This window comes from Polypterus senegalus, chromosome 4, assembly GCF_016835505.1.
Source record: "Polypterus senegalus isolate Bchr_013 chromosome 4, ASM1683550v1, whole genome shotgun sequence".
Lineage (NCBI taxonomy): Eukaryota > Metazoa > Chordata > Cladistia > Polypteriformes > Polypteridae > Polypterus > Polypterus senegalus.
The window spans coordinates 250040707-250060787 of record NC_053157.1 but is presented as its reverse complement, the minus strand read 5'-3'; the positions used below and the strand labels follow the sequence as shown (position 1 = coordinate 250060787).

At 38.7% G+C, this 20081-nt stretch overlaps 1 protein-coding gene across 1 annotated transcript; it reads right to left on the bottom strand.

Moving 5' to 3' along the window:
• Window positions 1-1459: 1459 nt before the first annotated feature.
• LOC120529032 (gastrula zinc finger protein XlCGF7.1-like) lies at window positions 1460-4905 on the bottom strand. The gene is made up of 3 exons (XM_039753093.1): window positions 4845-4905; window positions 4135-4139; window positions 1460-2179 (listed from the first exon to the last, which is right to left on the bottom strand). The coding sequence occupies exons 1-3, from the start codon at window positions 4903-4905 to the stop codon at window positions 1460-1462; spliced, it is 786 nt and encodes a 261-aa protein (XP_039609027.1).
• Between the last annotated feature and the right edge of the window lie 15176 nt (window positions 4906-20081).

Genomic DNA, 20081 nt, shown 5'->3' with positions numbered 1-20081 from the left:
CTGCTTTTTGGAGTTTTCTGTCAAGTAAATGAAGCCAAAGCTTTGTGTAGCTGACACTCTCTCAATGCAGAGCTTTCTAATCGTCCATCCTGCTGTTAGAGTTTATTGAGCTCCTGTGGCCTTCAGCTTGTAGTCTCGATGTGAAGAAACGCCTTGGGTATCGATATGAAGAAGGTGCTGAACTCAAACTGAAACTTGAACCAACACATTCAGAGTACAGAGCGTCCTTCACACAGCACCCCAGGATATACTGACATGGAGCAAAGTAACATCCATTATATTTTTAGGTTATTTTATCAAATTATCAGCTGAGGCAGCAGAGAGCCCTGTGTGTTTTCTGCTTTGTCTTCACTTTTACTCTTATTATGTCAGAAAATAAAATCAGTTCATTTCATTTTCATTGTGTTCTGCTTTCAATATGGTGTCCCATTTCTCATAACATTATTATTATTATTTTTAAATAATATTCCTTCAATACATTAATTGATATTATTCACACTGTTGTCCACTGTGCTAACCCTAGCATGCTGTTGTGACTCCCTCTTCAAGTCTTAAACATTTGTCTTTGAACCCTGAATGTTTCATTTTATTTGTATTGAGATCTTCTTAAATTCCCACTTTTGGACTCACCCTTGACACACAGCTGATGAATGTGTTTGGTTTGTAAAGACTCTTATCGTTTATAAATGATAACCTAAATTAGTGCAAAAGTCTTATAAAGCCCCTCTACATTGGTCTGTCATGTGACGAATCTCTTTTTATTCTCCTGTCCTCCTCGACTGTCCCTCCCCAATATCTGATTGGACAACATTGGCTGTCAGCTGACGTCACTAAATGACTTCTTTATTATCAGAGTTAAGAACTGCTGTCTCTGCACTCAGCACAGGCGTCAGCCATCAGATGACATCCCAGAGACGGTTCAAGTTCATTGTTACTCAGATAAGGCTCCATCTCCAAAGCTCCGAAACAAAAATATTCCCTTTGTTGTCAGTGGCACCTCCTGGTAGTTAGCACTGCACTGTGGATTTGATTTTCCTTGTCCATTTTTTATTATTACGTTGACCATTTTCAGTTGTGTTCTGTAGTTGAAGTTGTTATCACCACACAGAACTGTTGCTACCTCATTCTGTTGTCTGGTGTTTGTATTGTTCACCATCTTATGCCACAGCACTGGTTCAGAGATGATCAGTCCCTGTATGGCTGACGTAAGCAAGTCATTTATGACTATGAAGCAGACTTGTGACTGAAAAGCATGAACCACATTAGGACAACAATGAGGTATTTTCTTGCACATATAAGCTGCAGAAGAAGATTCTTGCTGTTTGTGAAATATATGTTGTATTGCAGTTTGTTTATTCCAGTGTGAATTCATATGTGTCTCTGAGGTTACCTTTCATCTATGATCTGTTTTCTACTTTCCGTGTTTTCTCCACTGTTCTTATGTACTCATTAACTACTTTCAAATGGAGTGCTTTCCATCATTCCGAAGATTTTTCTTTATTTTTTTGGTTGTGGAGCCAATAGAAAGATCATTTGTCATGTCTGGGACAGGCTTTAATCCAATATGACTTTGTGTGTGTCTCCGAAAACTTTTTTTGGAACAGTACCCTTTGCCACATTCAGAACAGGTGTACTGCTTCTCTCCAGTGTGGATCATTCTGTGGCTCTTAAGGGTCTTTTGACGAGAGAATCGTTTGCCACATTCTGGACAGCAATAAGGTTTCTCTTCAGAGTGAATTATCATGTGGTCCTTAAGACTCCTGCTGTCTGAGAAAAGCTTGCCACATTCAGAACAGCTTTGTTTCTTACCAGAATGAATTACTTTATGATTGTGAAGAGAACTGTTATATGAGAATCGCATTCCACAGTCAGTACAAATGTAAGGCTTCTCTCCAGTATGACTTCTCCTATGAGTATTAAGAGAACTGACGCGTGAGAATCGTTTGCCACATTCCAAGCATTGGTGAGGTTTCTCTCCGGTGTGAACTCTGATGTGACTCTGTAGGGTGCTTTGTTGTGAGAACTGCTTATCACATTCAGGACAACAATAAGGTTTCTCTCCAGTATGAGTTCTGATGTGACACTGAAGTGAGAATAAATCTAAGAATCGTTTTCCACATTCAGAACAGCAATGAGATTTTTCTCCAGTATGGATTTTGCTGTGTCTATAAAGACTGTTCTGGTTTGTATAACATTTACCACATTCAGAACATACATACTGCATTTTTTCTTCACTGTGAGTTTGTATGTGTACTTGAAAACTTTTAATGTCAAAAAATCCTTTTCCACATTGAGAACAGCAATATGTCTTCTCTCCAGTATGAATTTGCATGTGCCTTTGAAAACTGCGTTTGTCAGAAAACTGTTTTCCACATTTCTGAAAACAATGAGGTTTTTCCCCCTTGTGAATTCTTCTGTGCTTCTGTAGATGGCTTCTTCTTGAGAATGACTTTCCACATTCTGGACAGCAATGAGGTTTTTCTCCTGTGTGGATTCTTCTGTGTCTTTGCAGACTGCTTCTCCTTCTGAATTGATTGCCACATTCATGACAACAATATGTTTTTTCTCCAGTGTGAACCTTCATGTGATTATTAAGATCACTGTTTTGCGTGACTTGTTTGCCAAATTCCAAACATTTTTTTCCAGTATGAATTTGGTTTTCTTTCTCCACTTGCTGTCGATCAGTTTTGATGGCTTCTGTCTGTGTTGCTCCAGTAGCAGGGAGAGAACTGCACTGCAAAAAGGCTGCTGTCAGCTTCTCTGATCCTCTTGCTGATTTCTTTATAACTTTCTCATTGTATTTAAGAGAGGGCTGATCAAATGAAGGTGGAGAGAAGCTGCCATTCTTCTGTAAATCTGAAATAATACAAATATTATAATTATTTTTTCCCTGACACCTTTATCCAAGCCAACTCAACATTTGAGACACAATTGGTTACATTTCTCTTATTTTTCGAACTGAAGCACGGGCAGGACATGTGACTTGCTCGAGGTCACGTGGTGTCAATAGCTGAGTTTGAACCTGCAACTTCAGGGTTGGATGTCCAAATTCCTAACCTCTACCCAACTTTTAAAATAAATGAAACAGTACAAGAAAAGTGGGGGCACACTGGTTGGAGTTCGTTACTCACACTGAGTTGTCACATGTTCTGTTGCTGTCTGTTCAATTTCTCTACCTTTCTCTCATATGAAAGACAGGCCTGATCTGACCAATCAATCACAAATCAAAATCAGACAATTTTTACTCCAAATGACATGACCGAAATCAGCAAATTACCTGATCTTAACATCTGATCTTAAAAGAGAAAAACCATGTAAGACAAAGTTCCAGCATTACTAAAACACAGAAACATGTCCTCAACTCAGTCTAACAGTTCTTTTGTTTTTTCCACAAGAGATAAATTTGTGGTTTGAAATACATTTGCAAAAGAAAGTCAGTGATGGAGGATTCTCCGCTAAGAATTTCAAAAATACAAATGTTAGATCAGAGAATCAGATCAGAGTCTTCCTGCCAAGTAATGTGTCTGAATTTGGGTTTTCTCTTCTTAATTGTAATGTATGTGATGAAATTTACATCCTCTAGAACCTAATCTGGACTAAAAATAAACATACGAATATATCTTCCTGTGTTTGGGGGGCACAGAGTTTAAACACAGCTGCTTTATTGTTTAGGTGTCCTGGGGACAAATCCTGCCCCCAGTCATTCTACATAGGGACTCAGAATGGTATTTTTGGTTATTCTGGTTCTTCATCTCACCCCCAAAAACATGCAGGTGAAGTGGAGTGGTGACTCTAAATTGACCCGATGTGACTGTGGGAGACTGAAGTGCCCAAGATCATCTCCAAGTGAACATTTCACAACACTGTCAACTTGTCCAGGCCATGCTGTCCCAGCAAGTTTAGGCTGACAGCAGAACACAAGATTCTGAAAGAAGACCCTGAGACCCCCTGAATGTCATCATGGCTCGTACAGGTAGCTCTTGTCACTGTTAACGTCAAAGTGTACGAGATTACCATTAGAAAGATGAGGCACATATTAAATGTGCACTGGCTTGAGCAAATTCACTCTAATTTAGTGCACAGGGCTGAGAATTTTATTGTTATTTATTTATTTCGTTTTGTGGTCATTCCTACCTTAACTGCCAGAAAATTTAAGAAATATACATGTCTTTAACAAAATATGACTTTTGATATTTTCATTGATCGTAATGTGCTGTTGTCCTAACATACGTCACAGCTTCAGTCAAAGCCTCACGACGTTCAAGTCATGCGCTCAGCACTTTAGATTTTTCCATATTCACCCAAGTATTCTAATTTATAATTTATTAGGTAACCTATTGCTTGTTATCATGCACCTGAGCAGGTGGTCTTTATCCAAGTTTAATTAACAGTGTTTTCACCTCTCATTTCAATCTTCTAGAAACATCAAAGCACACACCATTAGAATTTACAAATGCTCTCTTTCTTTCATATTTAATCACATTACTCACTTATTCCAACACTCCCAGGTGATTCTTCTCCTTCTCTCCCATTTTGCTCGGTGATTTTCTCTTCAGACTCTGATAACTCTGACTTCAGCTCTGCAGAATTCTCCTGTGTAGCCAGTTGTCCCATCTTACTGGACCACGGCTGTAAACTGGATGGAGATTCTTCACAGGCCTCTTGTTTGAAAATCTCCTCAGTTTCATGCTTTTGAAGTTCAAGACCAACAGAGAAATCATTCAAATCTTCAGCTTTAATGGCAGCAGTCACCCACTTGCACTCCTCCTCCTCTTTAAAAACTGAAATTCTTTCTTTGTGATCCTCCAGCTTCACACACACATCCTCTGGTGTGAGCCACTCACAGTCCTCTTCTTTAATGTCCACCATTCTCTCATCTACACCATCTTCTTTGGCTGAGGCCATGCTCTGTGGGAAACTCTTCTCTCTCTTTAATTATCTGCCCTTCTCTTCTCAGATTCACTTCTCACATGGACAGCCCTGAGCTGGAGGCCATTAGACACCTCAGTGAATGGCCAAGTGAAATGGAAAACCCCTGTGAAAATGAAAGTGTAGAATTAACTTCATAAAGTCAGTAAATATAATGAGCACACTTCAGGGTCACAGTGCCCTCCATAAGGTTTGGGTCAAAGACACATTTTTCTTGATTTCCTCCTCTGCCTCACAGTTTAAAACAAATCAAGCAATTCAGATGTGATCAAAGTGCATTGCAAACCTTCATTAAAGGGGATTTGCATACATTTCAGTCCCACCATGTAGATATGACAACACTTTATCTACACGGCACCATCATGTTTGGACACAGCAATGGCAGGTCTATTAAAGACGTCATATTTAGGGCTTCTTTGCATGTTTGTCACACAAAATGTTTCTGATCATCAAACACATTTAACCATTAGTCAAATATAACACAAGTAAACACAAAATGCAGTTTTTAAATGATGGTTTTTATTATTTAGGGAGAAAAAAAAATCCAAACCTACATGGCCCTGTGTGAAAAAGTAATTGCCCCTGAACTTAATAACCGGTTGGGCCACCCTTAGCAGCAATAACTGCAATCAAGCGTTTGCGATAACTTGCAATGAGTCTTTTACAGCGCTCTGAAGGAATTTTGGCCCACTCATCTTTGCAGAATTGTTTTAATTCAGCTTTATTTGAGGGTTTTCTAGCATGAACCGCCTTTTTAAGGTCATGCCATAGCATCTCAATTGGATTCAGGTCAGGACTTTGACTAGGCCACTCCAAAGTCTTCATTTTGTTTTTCTTCAGCCATTCAGAGGTGGATTTGCTGGTGTGTTTTGGGTCATTGTCCTGTTGCAGCACCCAAGATCGCTTCAGCTTGAGTTGACGAACAGGTGGCCGGACATTCTCCTTCAGGATTTTTTGGTAGACAGTAGAATTCATGGTTCCATCTATCACAGCAAGTCTTCCAGGTCCTGAAGCAGCAAAACAACCCCAGACCATCACACTACCACCACCATATTTTACTGTTGGTATGATGTTCTTTTCTGAAATGCTGTGTTCCTTTTACGCCAGATGTAACGGGACATTTGCCTTCCAAAAGTTCAACTTTTGTCTCATCAGTCCACAAGGTATTTTCCCAAAAGTCTTGGCAATCATCGAGATGTTTCTTAGCAAAATTGAGACGAGCCCTAATGTTCTTTTTGCTTAACAGTGGTTTGCGTCTTGGAAATCTGCCATGCAGGCCGTTTTTGCCCAGTCTCTTTCTTATGGTGGAGTCGTGAACACTGACCTTAATTGAAGCAAGTGAGGCCTGCACTTCTTTAGACGTTGTCCTGTGGTCTTTTGTGACCTCTTGGATGAGTCGTCTCTGCGCTCTTGGGGTAATTTTGGTCAGCCGGCCAGTCCTGGGAAGGTTCACCACTGTTCCATGTTTTTGCCATTTGTGGATAACGGCTCTCACTGTGGTTCGCTGGAGTCCCAAAGCTTTAGAAATGGCTTTCTAACCTTTACCAGACTGATAGATCTCAATGACTTCTGTTCTCATTTGTTCCTGAATTTCTTTGGATCTTGGCATGATGTCTAGCTTTTGAGGTGCTTTTGGTCTACTTCTCTGTGTCAGGCAGCTCCTATTGAAGGGATTTCTTGATTGAAACAGGTGTGGCAGTAATCAGGCCTGGGGGTGGCTACAGAAATTGAACTCAGGTGTGATACACCACAGTTAGGTTATTTTTTAACAAGGGGGCAATTACATTTTCACACAGGGCCATGTAAGTTTGGATTTTTTTTCTCCCTAAATAATAAAAACCATCATTTAAAAACTGCATTTTGTGTTTACTTGTGTTATATTTGACTAATGGTTAAATGTGTTTGATGATCAGAAACATTTTGTGTGACAAACATGCAAAAGAATAAGAAATCAGGAAGGGGGCAAATAGTTTTTCACACCACTGTATGTGCTCCTATTTGTGGGATTACGGGACTGCATCCCGACTGGGATTAGGACATTCAGGGTTAGAGGGAAGTGGGTTTGTAGGAGGTTACTAGTGACTGGTGTGTTTTATGGGAGAGAAGAATAAAAAGTGTGTGGCTAATATCAAAGGTGTTGTGTTGTTATTAAAGTTTAACATTCGTAGTAGAGGATGGCTGATAATTATAGAATCCTGCCTGCATTTGACAAGAGAAAGGCATATGAGAGCTCAAAAAATTAAGATTTAATATGAACACGGGTTACTGAGCTTAGAAATAAAAAACACACACTTGGGGCTAGACTGTCGCTTACAGGGACAGCATTGAGATATCAATTTGAGCAGAAGACCTGAACAAAGATGAAGGTGTGACTATTCTAATAGAAAGGTTTGATGTCGTGTTTAAAGTAGGAAAAGGATCGTATCTATGAGGATATTCAGATTTTACAGAGTTAAAATGGTGAGTGCAGTTTGTATGGTGGATTATATCATTGATTTGGAGCAGAGATACTACTGATGGGTAATTCCACGTCAGATAATCACATTCATCATTAAGGATTTTATCAATAAACACATTTTCTGGAGTTGTTCATGATATTATAAGGTAGCTTTAGTAAACAATTGGCCAATTGTAAAATATAGGTTTTCTTGCTATTCACATTTTAATATTATAACTCACTAGCAAATACCCGCGCTTCGCAGCGGAGAAGTAGTGTGTTAAAGAAGTTATGAAAATGAAAAGCAAACATTTTAAAAATAACGTAAGATGATTGTTAATGTAATTGTTTTGACATTGATATTGAGTGTTGTTGTCATATCTATCTATTTATATATATCTGTATATATATATATATATATATATATATATATATATATATATATATATATATATATATATATATATATATATATATATATATATATATATATATATATATATATAGCAAAATACCTGCATTGGCAGCGGAGAAGTAAAAAGAAAAGGAAACATTTTAATAATAACGTAACATGATTGACAATGTAATTGTTTTGTCATTGTCATGAGTGTTGCTGGCATATATATATATATATATATATATATATATATATATATATATATATATATATATATATATATACACATCTATACACATATATATACACAGTTATATATATATATATATATATATATTAGGGTGGGACTCGATTAAAAAAATTAATCCAATTAATTAGAGGCTGTGTAAGAATTAATCTTGATTAATCGTATGTAATCGCACACGTAAATTTGCCCCAAATCGCAAATGTTTTTTTTTATTTAAAAGTGTTTTAGTGGGCTTACAGAATCAAATAATAGACATGGACATGAATATTGTAAACTGAAGCTGTTTTAATTTCTGAAAAAAAAAAGCCTTTAAACTGCATTTGAATTCAAAACAGAAACAAAAATATCATCCCTGGTTAAAATTGGGCAGACTTAAAAATAAAGTGGTAGTTTAAGTACTTTAAGTACATTTTCAGAATAGTATTGTCTTTAAATAATAATAACCAAAATTTCAACATAAAGTGCAGTTTTTCTTCTTAAAAAAATAAGTCAGAAACATAAAAGGTAATTTGACCAACTTACTCTTTAAACTCTGAGTAACATTAGCCAAAATTATTTTGTACATTAGGCTAAAACAGTGTGATCATTGAACATTTTGTAATTAGATGTAATTAGAATTACTAACGGTCACGGAAGTCCAATGATCCCCAGTAAGAGCCACAAAGTCCGCTTTCTGTAATGCATCTAATTTTGCTTGCTTTTCAGTGTGCACAAAACCATGCTTTTATCAAGGCTTCGCTCGGGAAGTCGAAATGATCAGTCGTAGGAACGCACTTTATTCCGACTCTAACATTTTTGTAGCTGTGATGTGTGCATCAGTGTAATGGATGTACCAGGAAATCATGCATTGACAAAAGTTCCCGTTTGCTTGGAATTGAAAGTGTGATTAAATGCGTTATTTTTTTAACGCGTTATGGAGTACATGCATCGAAGCTTCTCAGCTGTGCTTGTGCTAAGAAAGGGAAACATTTTAAAAATAACGTAACATGATTCTGCGTTAACCTAATATTTTTTCATACGTCCCAAACCAAGGAGATGCGAAGGTAAAATGAATCGGTAGCGCGCGTACATAGTCCGTACATCCCCTCTCGGGAATCGAACCTCGAATGTCAGCAATAGAGGCGAAGACTCTACAATTGAGCCACAGCATGTGGCTTGTCTATGCTAAAGTATGTATTGTAGATCGGGGATGTATATACATTTATATATATATACCCGTGTACGCAGTGGAGAAGTAGAAGTTATGAAAAGAAAAGGGAACATTTTAAAAAAACGTAACATGATTGTCAATATACAGTAATTGTTTTGTGAGTGTTATTGAATGTTGCTGTCATCAAGGATTTGATTATCATTATTTCTTTCAATCAGGGTCGTATTTGTAAGATGTGTTGTGTTCAAGTTACATTCCGTGTTTGTCAATCGTTGTAAAGATGACAGGTTTCATTCATCGATTCGTTTCTTACTGCATCAATAAACAGCTCGTCTTCTTCTTTATCTGAGACCTGACACACTGCATGCACGGGTTTTTTACACTGTCTTCCTTTAGCGGGACATTGACTTTTTCCACCGTGTGCTTTGTTTCCACAGTAGCTGCATTTATGAATATGCTTATCAGACGCTTCATATTTTTGCTGCCTTTTCAACTGTGTAATTCGGTTTTGTTCAGCTCTTTGGAACTGTTGCTTTTATCTGTGCACTGCGTCAGTTCACGTGAGCCACTCGGTGTACTTGCATCGAAGGTTCCCAGCTGTGCTGGTGCCATCTCGTGCTATGTCCATAGCTTTATTTAATGTTACCTTACTCCTGGCACTTAAAACTTTCTCTCGCAGTTTCGCTGAGTTTGTGTCAAACACCACCCTGACCATCTCATCTTCCTCTCCATAAGCACAGTCCTTCACCCGTGAATATTTACCCGTGGCAGTTTGCTATTGGATTGCCGCTGACGGACGGCCTTCTATGGGCAGGCACTAAATTACAAACGCCAGCGGCAGCCTGTCTATGAACTTAATTTAAAGTGTAGGTTTACATCATGCTTTGTTTCCGAAGTAGCAGAACTCGCTTCTTATTGTTTCGCTGCCTTCTCAATTATATAATGCATGTTTTCTTGAGCGCATTTTTGAGGTTTTCCTGGTTTTCTATGTACTGCGTGATTACGTGAGAGGCGTGATGATGTCACACGAAACTCCGCCCACGCGGCGTTGAAGCTCATCTCCATTACAGTAAATGGAGAAAAACTGCTTCCAGTTATGACCATTACGCGTAGAATTTCGATATAAAACCTGCCCAACTTTTGTAAGGAAGCTGTAAGGAATCAACCTGCCAAATTTCAGCCTTCCACCCACACGGGAAGTTGGAGAATTAGTGATGAGTCAGTGAGTGAGTGAGTGAGTGAGTCAGTGAGTGAGTGATGAGTGAGTGAGGGCTTTGCTTTTTATTAGTATAGATAACACGGTTATTTTTTAATTTTGGGGATAGAATAGTATTTTCACAAACTATAGAGCTGGAAATGAACATTAAAACAACACGAGAACCATTTCTGGTCAATTAATATTTATGTAGAAATAGCCAGTCAAAGCTCTAATCCAGCACGGTGTTCAAACTCTGTTATCTTAAATCTCCTTATTATTGTTGATCCAAGACACGTGCAATTTCAGTTCCATGGGTCACTCAGATGACCAAATCAGCAGACCAAGTCTCATTAAAATCTGTGACAATGATGTCCCTAAGTGTGATGATGTGATGTGGAGTGACCTGCATGTGTAGAAATAACATGGCTGTCCCTGATACTGTGCGAGCTTTTAAGCTGCTGGACACGGCGTGTTTAGATACAAACTAAAGGCAGCTGGCATTAACAGCATGGATGGCACTTACTTTTGCTTCGATGGATTTGGCGCAATTAGAATTTTTGAAGTAAAATCAAGTCTGGTAACAATGGGTATTACTGTCACACTATAAACTGATATTCATCCACCTACTGAGAGTAAAAGTGTAGGAAAACTAAAGGCTCAGAAATGTCAGTGTGGTCTCACAGTCACAGCACTTCACTGGTACAATAAAGTAAAGGAGATCACGCTGGAGAAGTTTCACAAGTGGACACCACAGTTTATAACTGGCTAGATGAAGATGGCACCATGACTGGAATACCTGTATGCCATGTTGATGATTTTATATAGGTAGGGCCCTATAATTTCTGCGATGCAGTAAACACAGACGGAATCACGAATGAACGCATAAAAATGGATTTCAAATTCAAAATCAAAAATGTGTGGAATTTAGAGACTAAATGGGTCACTGTTACAAATCTTCCCAATATATTAAAATGATTGAATGCTCTGTACTTCTATCAGTCAGATACTATTTTGTAGTTTGCTGTTTTTTAAGCGAACACAATTCTTTCTGTAAATTCAGTCGTGCCTCTATCTGTTCGTGTACGTCTTTCCTGTGTGTTTTCCCATTAAAGACACGTGCATTAGCTAACTCCATGAGACAGAAATGTCAAAGCCAGCAGTATCAGATACCCCAACTACATCCGAATAACTAAGATACACAAACTTAACTGCAAAATTGAGGTCTCAACAATATCCCAGCGACTTTTACGAATCTGGACAACAACTTTTGTGAACATTTTGCCAGCACACTATAGACTGGACACGAAAAGATACTTGCAGTGACCACTTCAAATCTAAAACCCATATCAAGAACAAGGAGAAATTAAGATCAATAGGTGTTCACCTTCAGGTAACAGTAGAAGAAACAACAAAATCGTCAGATGCAAACCGCCAGCTTGTGAAGGATTTTGTGACCCTGAGTATGGAGTCGGAGATATCACTCAAAAAAATTACGAAGATGCGTCCTTTCTTAATTAAACATTGGAAACAAACTCGTCAAACTCATTGGCTTGTGTCTTTGAACAATCCATGGAGGCCGTTCTTCGAAATATTTGTGGCAAGAAGATTTATGTTGTAGTTGATGACAGCACAGATAGCCTTCTCAACACAGTGATAGGCGAGTAAACATTCGGCTGTATGGTGATTATTATATGGAGGCAGTTCTAATTGTATGGGATGTATTTACTGTAAATCATGTGACCAATTAAATTATATATAGGCCGGTATTAAGAGACTTTCATGTAGAAAGCTGTTATTATTGAATGGCACTGGTTGTTAACAGGTATCCCTTTATAAATTAACAGCAATGTCTCTAATTTAATAAACATTTCACCTGGCAGTGACGAGGTACGTGAGGTCCACATTTGACTCTTCTGTTATAAACTCGGCCCAACAAACCTGAACAGAAGAGAAGGTGTCTCCTCAGATTCAACGAGCCCTTAAAAGCGGGTCTCCCTTTTTAAAATTTCTATTTAATTCAGAAATTTAGTGTCTACCAGCTTACTTTGCTTTTGCTTTGTAATTAATTATTTTAAGATATTCAGTAGGTGAAGCTACAGATGTACAGCTTTTTAAGCACCGGATATAATGATGCACATTTTCAATCTGTAAACATTAAGGGTTTAAGAATCATGAGTAATAATTCATATAATTACAATTTCAGGTACTAAAGACCAGGACTTTCTGTCAGATGTTATTGTTAAGGAGAGCTGTAACTTCTCCACCTTTTCACAGGCAGCAGCACTTCAGATCCTTCACACCAACCAGCTGAATCTTCATGACATTTGAGCAGAGCTGACAGACAATGAAACACACTGTCTGAAAGCAGACCAGGACTTTTTCAAAGGGGTTACACCTAACAGGGTGTCATGGCATCAGTTTGGTGGGAGAGACCTGGCAGTACTGCATCTCTAATGATGTCAGAAAATCAACTTTCTTTAAGAAGCCTTCCAGGAAAAGGAGACGGGTGACCTTCTATTCAGTGAAGAAGATTGTGCTGAGCAAGGGAGGCAGGAAACCCCAGGAGGAACAGCGGGTTCAAATCAGGGACGGTACAAAGCTGAACATGTCCACCTCTACAAAGAGGTCTTTCTGGCTGAGAACACATCAGCTCAGGTTCTAACAAATATTCTAGATTATCTAATGTAAAATGTGGTGGAGGATCAATAAAGGAATAGAAAAAGCATTGGTGATTTAGCAAATTTAATGTAACATTCAGAAGAATTTGTGGGGAAGTACTGAACATTATAATATTGGCTTTTATAAATTGATATTTCTTAAGTATGAAGCTAAAAATTCAATATTTTGCCCTGCCCTGTAGGTGGACAATGCTCAAGATGTCTTCCAACATAAAACTCTAGAGGTCCTCCACTTCTTCCCACTTAACCCAAATGAATAAAAGTCCAGTAGACGCAGTTAAACAAGGCGAGTCATTACTGGCATCACCAATAACACAAATAACATACTGGAATAGAAAGACAATCCTCCAGAAATAAACCTGAAATTGAATGTTAGCAGCTCCATTCTGACTCCACATCCTACCATGAAGTTTGATTACAATGTGAGTGTCCGACTAGAAGCTCTAAGAGCTCGTCTCCTAATCTTCATTTATCTTTGGCTCTCTAGTTTACATGTGGTGCTTGTGACCTGCAGGGTGATCTTTATCATAAATGATGTGAGCCATCCAGTCCATCTTTTATTATTGCTGTGTTTGTAGAAATGATGGCATTGAGAAACTCCTTCAGGCTTTGGGGTGTCACATTGAAAATGTTCAGTTTAATAAAATAGACTACTGGAGAAATTACAATGCAACACTGATAAATAGTGAAGGAAAACAACTGTAAAATGTAAAACAGTAAAGCAGTGTGTCAGTAGCACTGAAGCACTGAAATGACACACACGGAGCAGTATAATATTTTATATTGTTAACTCATAAAAATATGTTCTTTATCTGTGAAAAAATGGTAAGCACAGCACAGAAAAACAAGATATGTCATCAGAAAGGAAATCGTATTCTACCTTCCATTTAGGACACCAAGCTATTAAAGAAGAGTTGCTGTTGGCTGACGTATCTGGTTTGCTCTGATACTCTGTCACGTGGTTACCAAGAATATATATTCTTTAAACAGACACCTTACATTAAATTAACTTGGAATAATCAGACGTATGTACTTTATGTAGCTGTTTCTTCAATATTACTTTAAATTAATGAGCTCCTGATGTAAAATACGTTTGTTTGTTTCCATTTTAGGATAGAGAACTTAAACATTTTCTGTTTATGTTCTTGGCACCGATTTCTAAATTTGCATACTGTTATGAAATTTGCATAAGACACGCCCCCTTTTAGCCATAGAGCGCCTAAAGACCGCCAAAAAAAAAAACAATTTAACCAGAGTCAGCAGAATGACATCCCATAAACCACAAAAGCGAACTTCACTCCTCCACGAGACACAACTTAAATAAACGTTCATCCATCCATCTATTTTCCAATCCGCTGAATCCGAACACAGGGTCACGGGGGTCTGCTGTAGCCAATCTCAGCAGGACAGGAACCAATACCAGGCAGGGTGCCAACCCACCGCAGAACACACACAAACGATACACTTGGGCCAATTTAGAATCGCCAATCCACCTAGCCTGCATGTCTTTGGACTGTGGGAGAAAACCCACACAGACACGGAGTGAACATGCAAACTCAATGCAAGGAGGACCCTGGAAGCGAACAACAAAAATGTTATACACCTAAAAATATTCTCACCTTATTTTTAACAGTAAACTTCTGCCAACCATATCTACCAGTTTTTTCCTGTAATTTTAACATTTTGTTTTGTTTCAGTGTGCTCTTGTGATTCTCAATACCAGAGAAGTGACAAAGTCCTACATGTGGAAATCTCATCTAAGCTTCAAGTCCTGACCTTCATCATTCACGTCAAGTCTCAAGTTAAAAGGAAGACATTCAAACTAAGTCAAGTCAAGTCGAGGTGGAGAAGATGAGAATAAAAAAATAAATAAAATAAAAAATCATGAGTGGTCTCCTTAGACTTTCTCCTATACACAGATATGGGGATGGATATTTGAGGAGAAAACCGTAAGACACCTATTGTATTTTTATATTATGTATAGTAAAGAATCATCAACATTAAATCAAATCAAATTAATAATTTACTGAACAATTATTATACAAGTAAAGTTAAATAAATCGGACTCTGCAGCTGCATGAATAAAATAAATTGAGTATATATTCAGGTAAAATACCACCCCCGGTTAGCGGAAAGAGCCCAAATGTTGATAGAAATCTACGGTTTGCACCGAATACTCGTATTAAAAACTTGGTTGACCAAAGGGGAAGTGTACTCAAGTTACTGGGTGTACACACACAGACAGACACACACAGGCAGCAGTCCAAAAATGGAGGTGTAAAACAGCGAGATTCATCAAAACTGTGAAATCGAATTTTTGGAAGAAGCCGAGAGAGGACGTGCAATATCGTTATTTTTTTCAAATTGTTTCGTGAAGATAACGGACTTATTTTATCGAGATCTCGATAAAACAAAATATCCCGTTTTCTCGAAATTATGAAATAATTGTACCTGATGTGTAATGTTTAGCTTATTGAAGTCACGTCCTGTTTGAAATGGCAGAAGTCCAGAACTGTATTGATCAGCGCGTCACATTTTTGCTTAATCAAGGGCTGACGCAGGCGGAAATATGTTTATGCCTTAGTTTAGTACATAATAACGTTAGTGTCCGTCATTTAAGAAGACGGTTAGCAAGGCTTCAGCTGTATAGGCGTCCCAATGTAAGTGAGCCTGATGCCAGCAGCAAAGGGTGAGTTTCGTTTTCTCGAGATCGCGATTAAATGACTCCGTTATTTCGTGGAGACAATTTCAAAAATATCGATATTGCACGTCCTCTCTCGGCTTCCGTAGGATTCCAGTAGGCTACTTTATCTATACAAGAAAGTAAAAAAAGTTTACACAGTCACCGCTATCTGTAATTAATCTAATTATGATATTGCCTGGTGTATTTTAACACACATTAGTATAAACTAAGAAATAACTTTCTCCGAGAAAACAATTCTTAATATTAAGTAACGTCATTGGGATGTAAAGAAGTGCCTCACTTTAAATGCCCTGCCATTTGGATTAACGCTTCTTCACATATTCCTTATAACTGCATTGCTTCTCAAATACGCTTTACTTAAAGAAAATAAATTTCTAAAGGCCCTTCTACTTCAAAGTCACATGGCTACGTAATCTACTCTCATTTTAAAATAACTTCTTTACATACATTTTCATATTTTAAACTAACACAATATTTTCCCAGTCGCCCCTAATTCCCAAAGCCCTACACTCGCAGTAAATGCCGTCTGTCGGTTTGCCCCCTTATTTGTGAACACTGTGGCCCATTCTCAGCCCCCCATTGACCCCCTGCTCAACACTTTAAACATTGAGGACAGACAGTTGAGCTCCAGCCCATAATAGTCGAGTCGCGGCTCTGCAGCTTTCACATTTTTTTATTTTGATGGCTTCATATGGTCCGACACAAACAGAGGCGGAACAGGCGCATTCCTGACGGATAGCACAGTTCGGAGCATGCGCGAAATCAAAAGGAGAAACGGCGCGGAAAAGTCCACGAGCGCGAAGAGAGCAGAAGTAATCCCGAGTTAACGCGCCTCCGCCAAGTCAGATGTAGCGTTATATTACACGGCACACCGACCGGAAAATGAATTAACTTATCAGCAGCTAAAAGTGCGCGAGCACACAAGAAACTCGTGAAGGTGCGATTTGCTGTGCCGCCTCCTTCCCCACGTAGCGCTCAAACCCCAGCACTTAAAAGCGAACCACGCGGCGTCAGGCACCTCCTTAAATTTAAAGCCGTTCAGCATGTCGCGATCTTCCTCGCTGCTAGCATTCCCACCCATGACCGATCCCCACGTTAGACTTTGTCTCACCTTCCGCACATTTGTTGGATCTTCTGACCGTAAAGAAATCTGTGCACGAGAATCAAATAAAAGCAAACAGAGAGGAACTGCAGCACGTAGTAGATACAGTAGCTATTACGTCATTCACGGAACGCCCACAACGTCTTTCACGGGACGCCCACTGCAAGGATGAACTTCCCGCTTACTGTAAGGTAGAATCACTGAAGCGACGGCCGCGGTAAGAATGACAGCAATTGATGTTATTTGGGATAAGCAGAAATCTCTTTTAGTCTCAGACTTATGATATCTAAGCATTTTTAATTAACGTAATTAATTTCTAAGCACCATCCTGAAAAAGTCACTTTTTCAAAAGGCTGCTTCATTTTTTTAGATTTTTTTTCCTCAACTGTCACTTTATACTGAAAGCATCGCTGTGTTTCAGATATACATCATGAGAACAGTAATGTTAAGAGACACCGTTACCTTCTTACTATACATTGAGATTTCCAGTCTATCAAACTAATCATGTGTGTCATATCAATAATACAGAATTAACTGGCGTCATGGTAGAGAACAATCCTAGCTAGAGTCAGGTGCGAGGCAGGAACAATCCCAAGACAGGACGCCAGCCCATCACAAGGTGAGCCCACTCACAACAGTCAATGTAGACGGAAGACGGAGCACTGGGAGGAAACCCATATGGACATGGAGGGAACATGCAGGCTCTGGGCAGGGAGGACCTGAGAGCTGAACTCTGGACACCTTGGTGAGCCCCCCGCCATTATCGGTCCTTTCTTTGAAACTTTTTTTGTTATGTTTTAAGTCATTTTTTAACAGATAAATTGTATGTAGTTATAAAGATAATTATTTGTAATTATGAAGATGTATCATTTATTAATTTAATGTGGCTTAAGATGATCTTAGAAAACACAAATAGACTTTACAGTTTTGGTACTAGTACAGTTCTTTCTTTCTTTTTCTTTTTTGCATTTTTACACCCCTGAACATGAAAATATTACCAGTAATGTAAAAATAGTGCAATTTTTATCCATTATAAAATAATAACTTTTGAAGTCATTCAAATTGTTACTAATATTTTACAGTTAAAATCTAACCTACCAACAATACTAATGGGCAGCATTACTTACACTGCGACAACATTAAAAACCAGGAGACTACAGGGGAAGTGATGACATCGGCCAGCGTTACCAGATCATCACCAGGCCAAGGAAGGATTTACTGACATGATTGCTGGCCATTAACTCATTTTAGGCCTGTTTGTAGCAGTCCCCACACTGGGCCAGTGCTTATGTCATTGGATTTGCCCAAACATACAGTGCCATAGCGTGGACCACGGTGTGCTGGGTAATCTTTGTCATATTCTCCCAAATAGTATTTTAAAACAGAAAACTGTTCAAGTACAGTTCAGGTCATGTTGGAGTGATGGACTGGTGGCTCTGAGGCTAGGGATCTGCACTGGCAATCGGAAGGTTGCTGGTTTGAATCCCATAAATGCCAATAGGGACTCTGCTTTGTTGGGCCCTTGAGCAAGGCCCTTAACCTGTAATTGCTAATTGATTGGAGTAGTGAGAAAAGCGCTATATAAATGCAATGAATTATTATTATTATTTAGGTTGGGGTCCATGCACTGGTACCCACCACATGATGAAACATCTCAGGATCCTTGTTGGCAACCCCCTAGACAGACACATGATCCAGTTTCACCCTATGGCAGTGGTTCTCAACCTGTGGGGTGGGCCACCCTAGTGGGGCATGAAGTAACAAAAAGGAGGGAGCGAAAAAAAGAAAACAAGAATCAAAAATAAGAAAAAAACATCTATTGAAACCAAAACAAATTAACTTAAACTACATTCTGATACTAGAACAATAAATATAGAGTTAGATAAATGTTGATAAAAGTTAAGTAGGTATAATAAAATATGCATCTACATTTCAAAAAAATGTTGGGGGGGGGCACGATTATAACTGTCATGAAAACTCGGGTCACAAATACTTAAAGGTTGAGAAACGCTGCCCTACAGAAATGACCATCTATCTGCCACAGCCAGGTGTTAGGTGGGCGTCCCCTTGGCCTGGTCCAACAATGAGAATCGTGCAACATAGCCGTAGTGCCGTAGATGATGTTCCCTCACAATGCAGGTAATGTGCCTCATTTGGGACAATGTCAGCAATCACTCACTGAACACAAAGTCAAACCAGCGTACCAAAGGAGTGCTATCCCTGGGTAGTGTCCACGGCACGTAAACATATAGCAAAACGGGAAGCAACAGGACCGTGAAGACTTGGGGTCTCATGTATAATGGTGTGTGTAGAATTCACACTAAAACATGGCATACGGACAAAACTGCAAATGTGCATACGCACAAAAAAAGTCAGATTCATAAAACTGTGCCTAAGCAAACTTCCACACACTTACAAATCTCAATCAACATGAAAGTTTTCACACATACAGACACCTACAGCCTCACTCTGACTCCTCCCAGAAGTTAACATATCTAAATATGCAAATCAATATAATTAGCCCCTTCTGCTCAGTGTTTTGTTAAAAGACAATGGCAAAAGCACATGGACAAAAGAAGAATTTCAATGAATGTGAAATGTAAGGTCTACTCAATGAAGAATTTCAAGGAAAAACATAATATTAGGTGGCTTAAGCAGTGGTATGAGCAACCAAAGGAATTGATGGAGTGGCACAGCATGGCAGAGGCAATCAAAAGTTCAAGTTCAGAAAGTCACAAGGAGTCCAAAATAAAAAAGAAGTGGTCAGATATCAAAGTCGATATGAAAAGGTGAGTCGTAGCCCACCATCTGAAAAAGAAAGTCTCGGTCGAGTTTAAAGTCGAAATGTAAACTTTAATCTCGACATTTCCACGTTAATGTCATAGTTTATTTTGTCATTAAAGTTGAAAGTTGTAAACTTCATCTTACAATCAATGTTTAATTCACTAGAGCTTCTCAAATCCCATTGTAAATAAAGTAGCACATTAAATGCTTCGTATTCCAAGCGTTCCTTGACCCAGTCATTAATCACTATGTGCTTCTTAAATGGGCTTTCTCTTACGCCGACAGGAGTGCACAGGAAGTGATTGCCACACAGAATACATTACAGTCATAATATTACAACTCTCTGAACATTTTAGAATACTAAGGTGTATACTTGATATCATTTTTTGGATGAAATGCATTGCAGCATGTGTTAAACATGTGGGGGCACGGTGGAGCTGTGGTAGCAATGAACT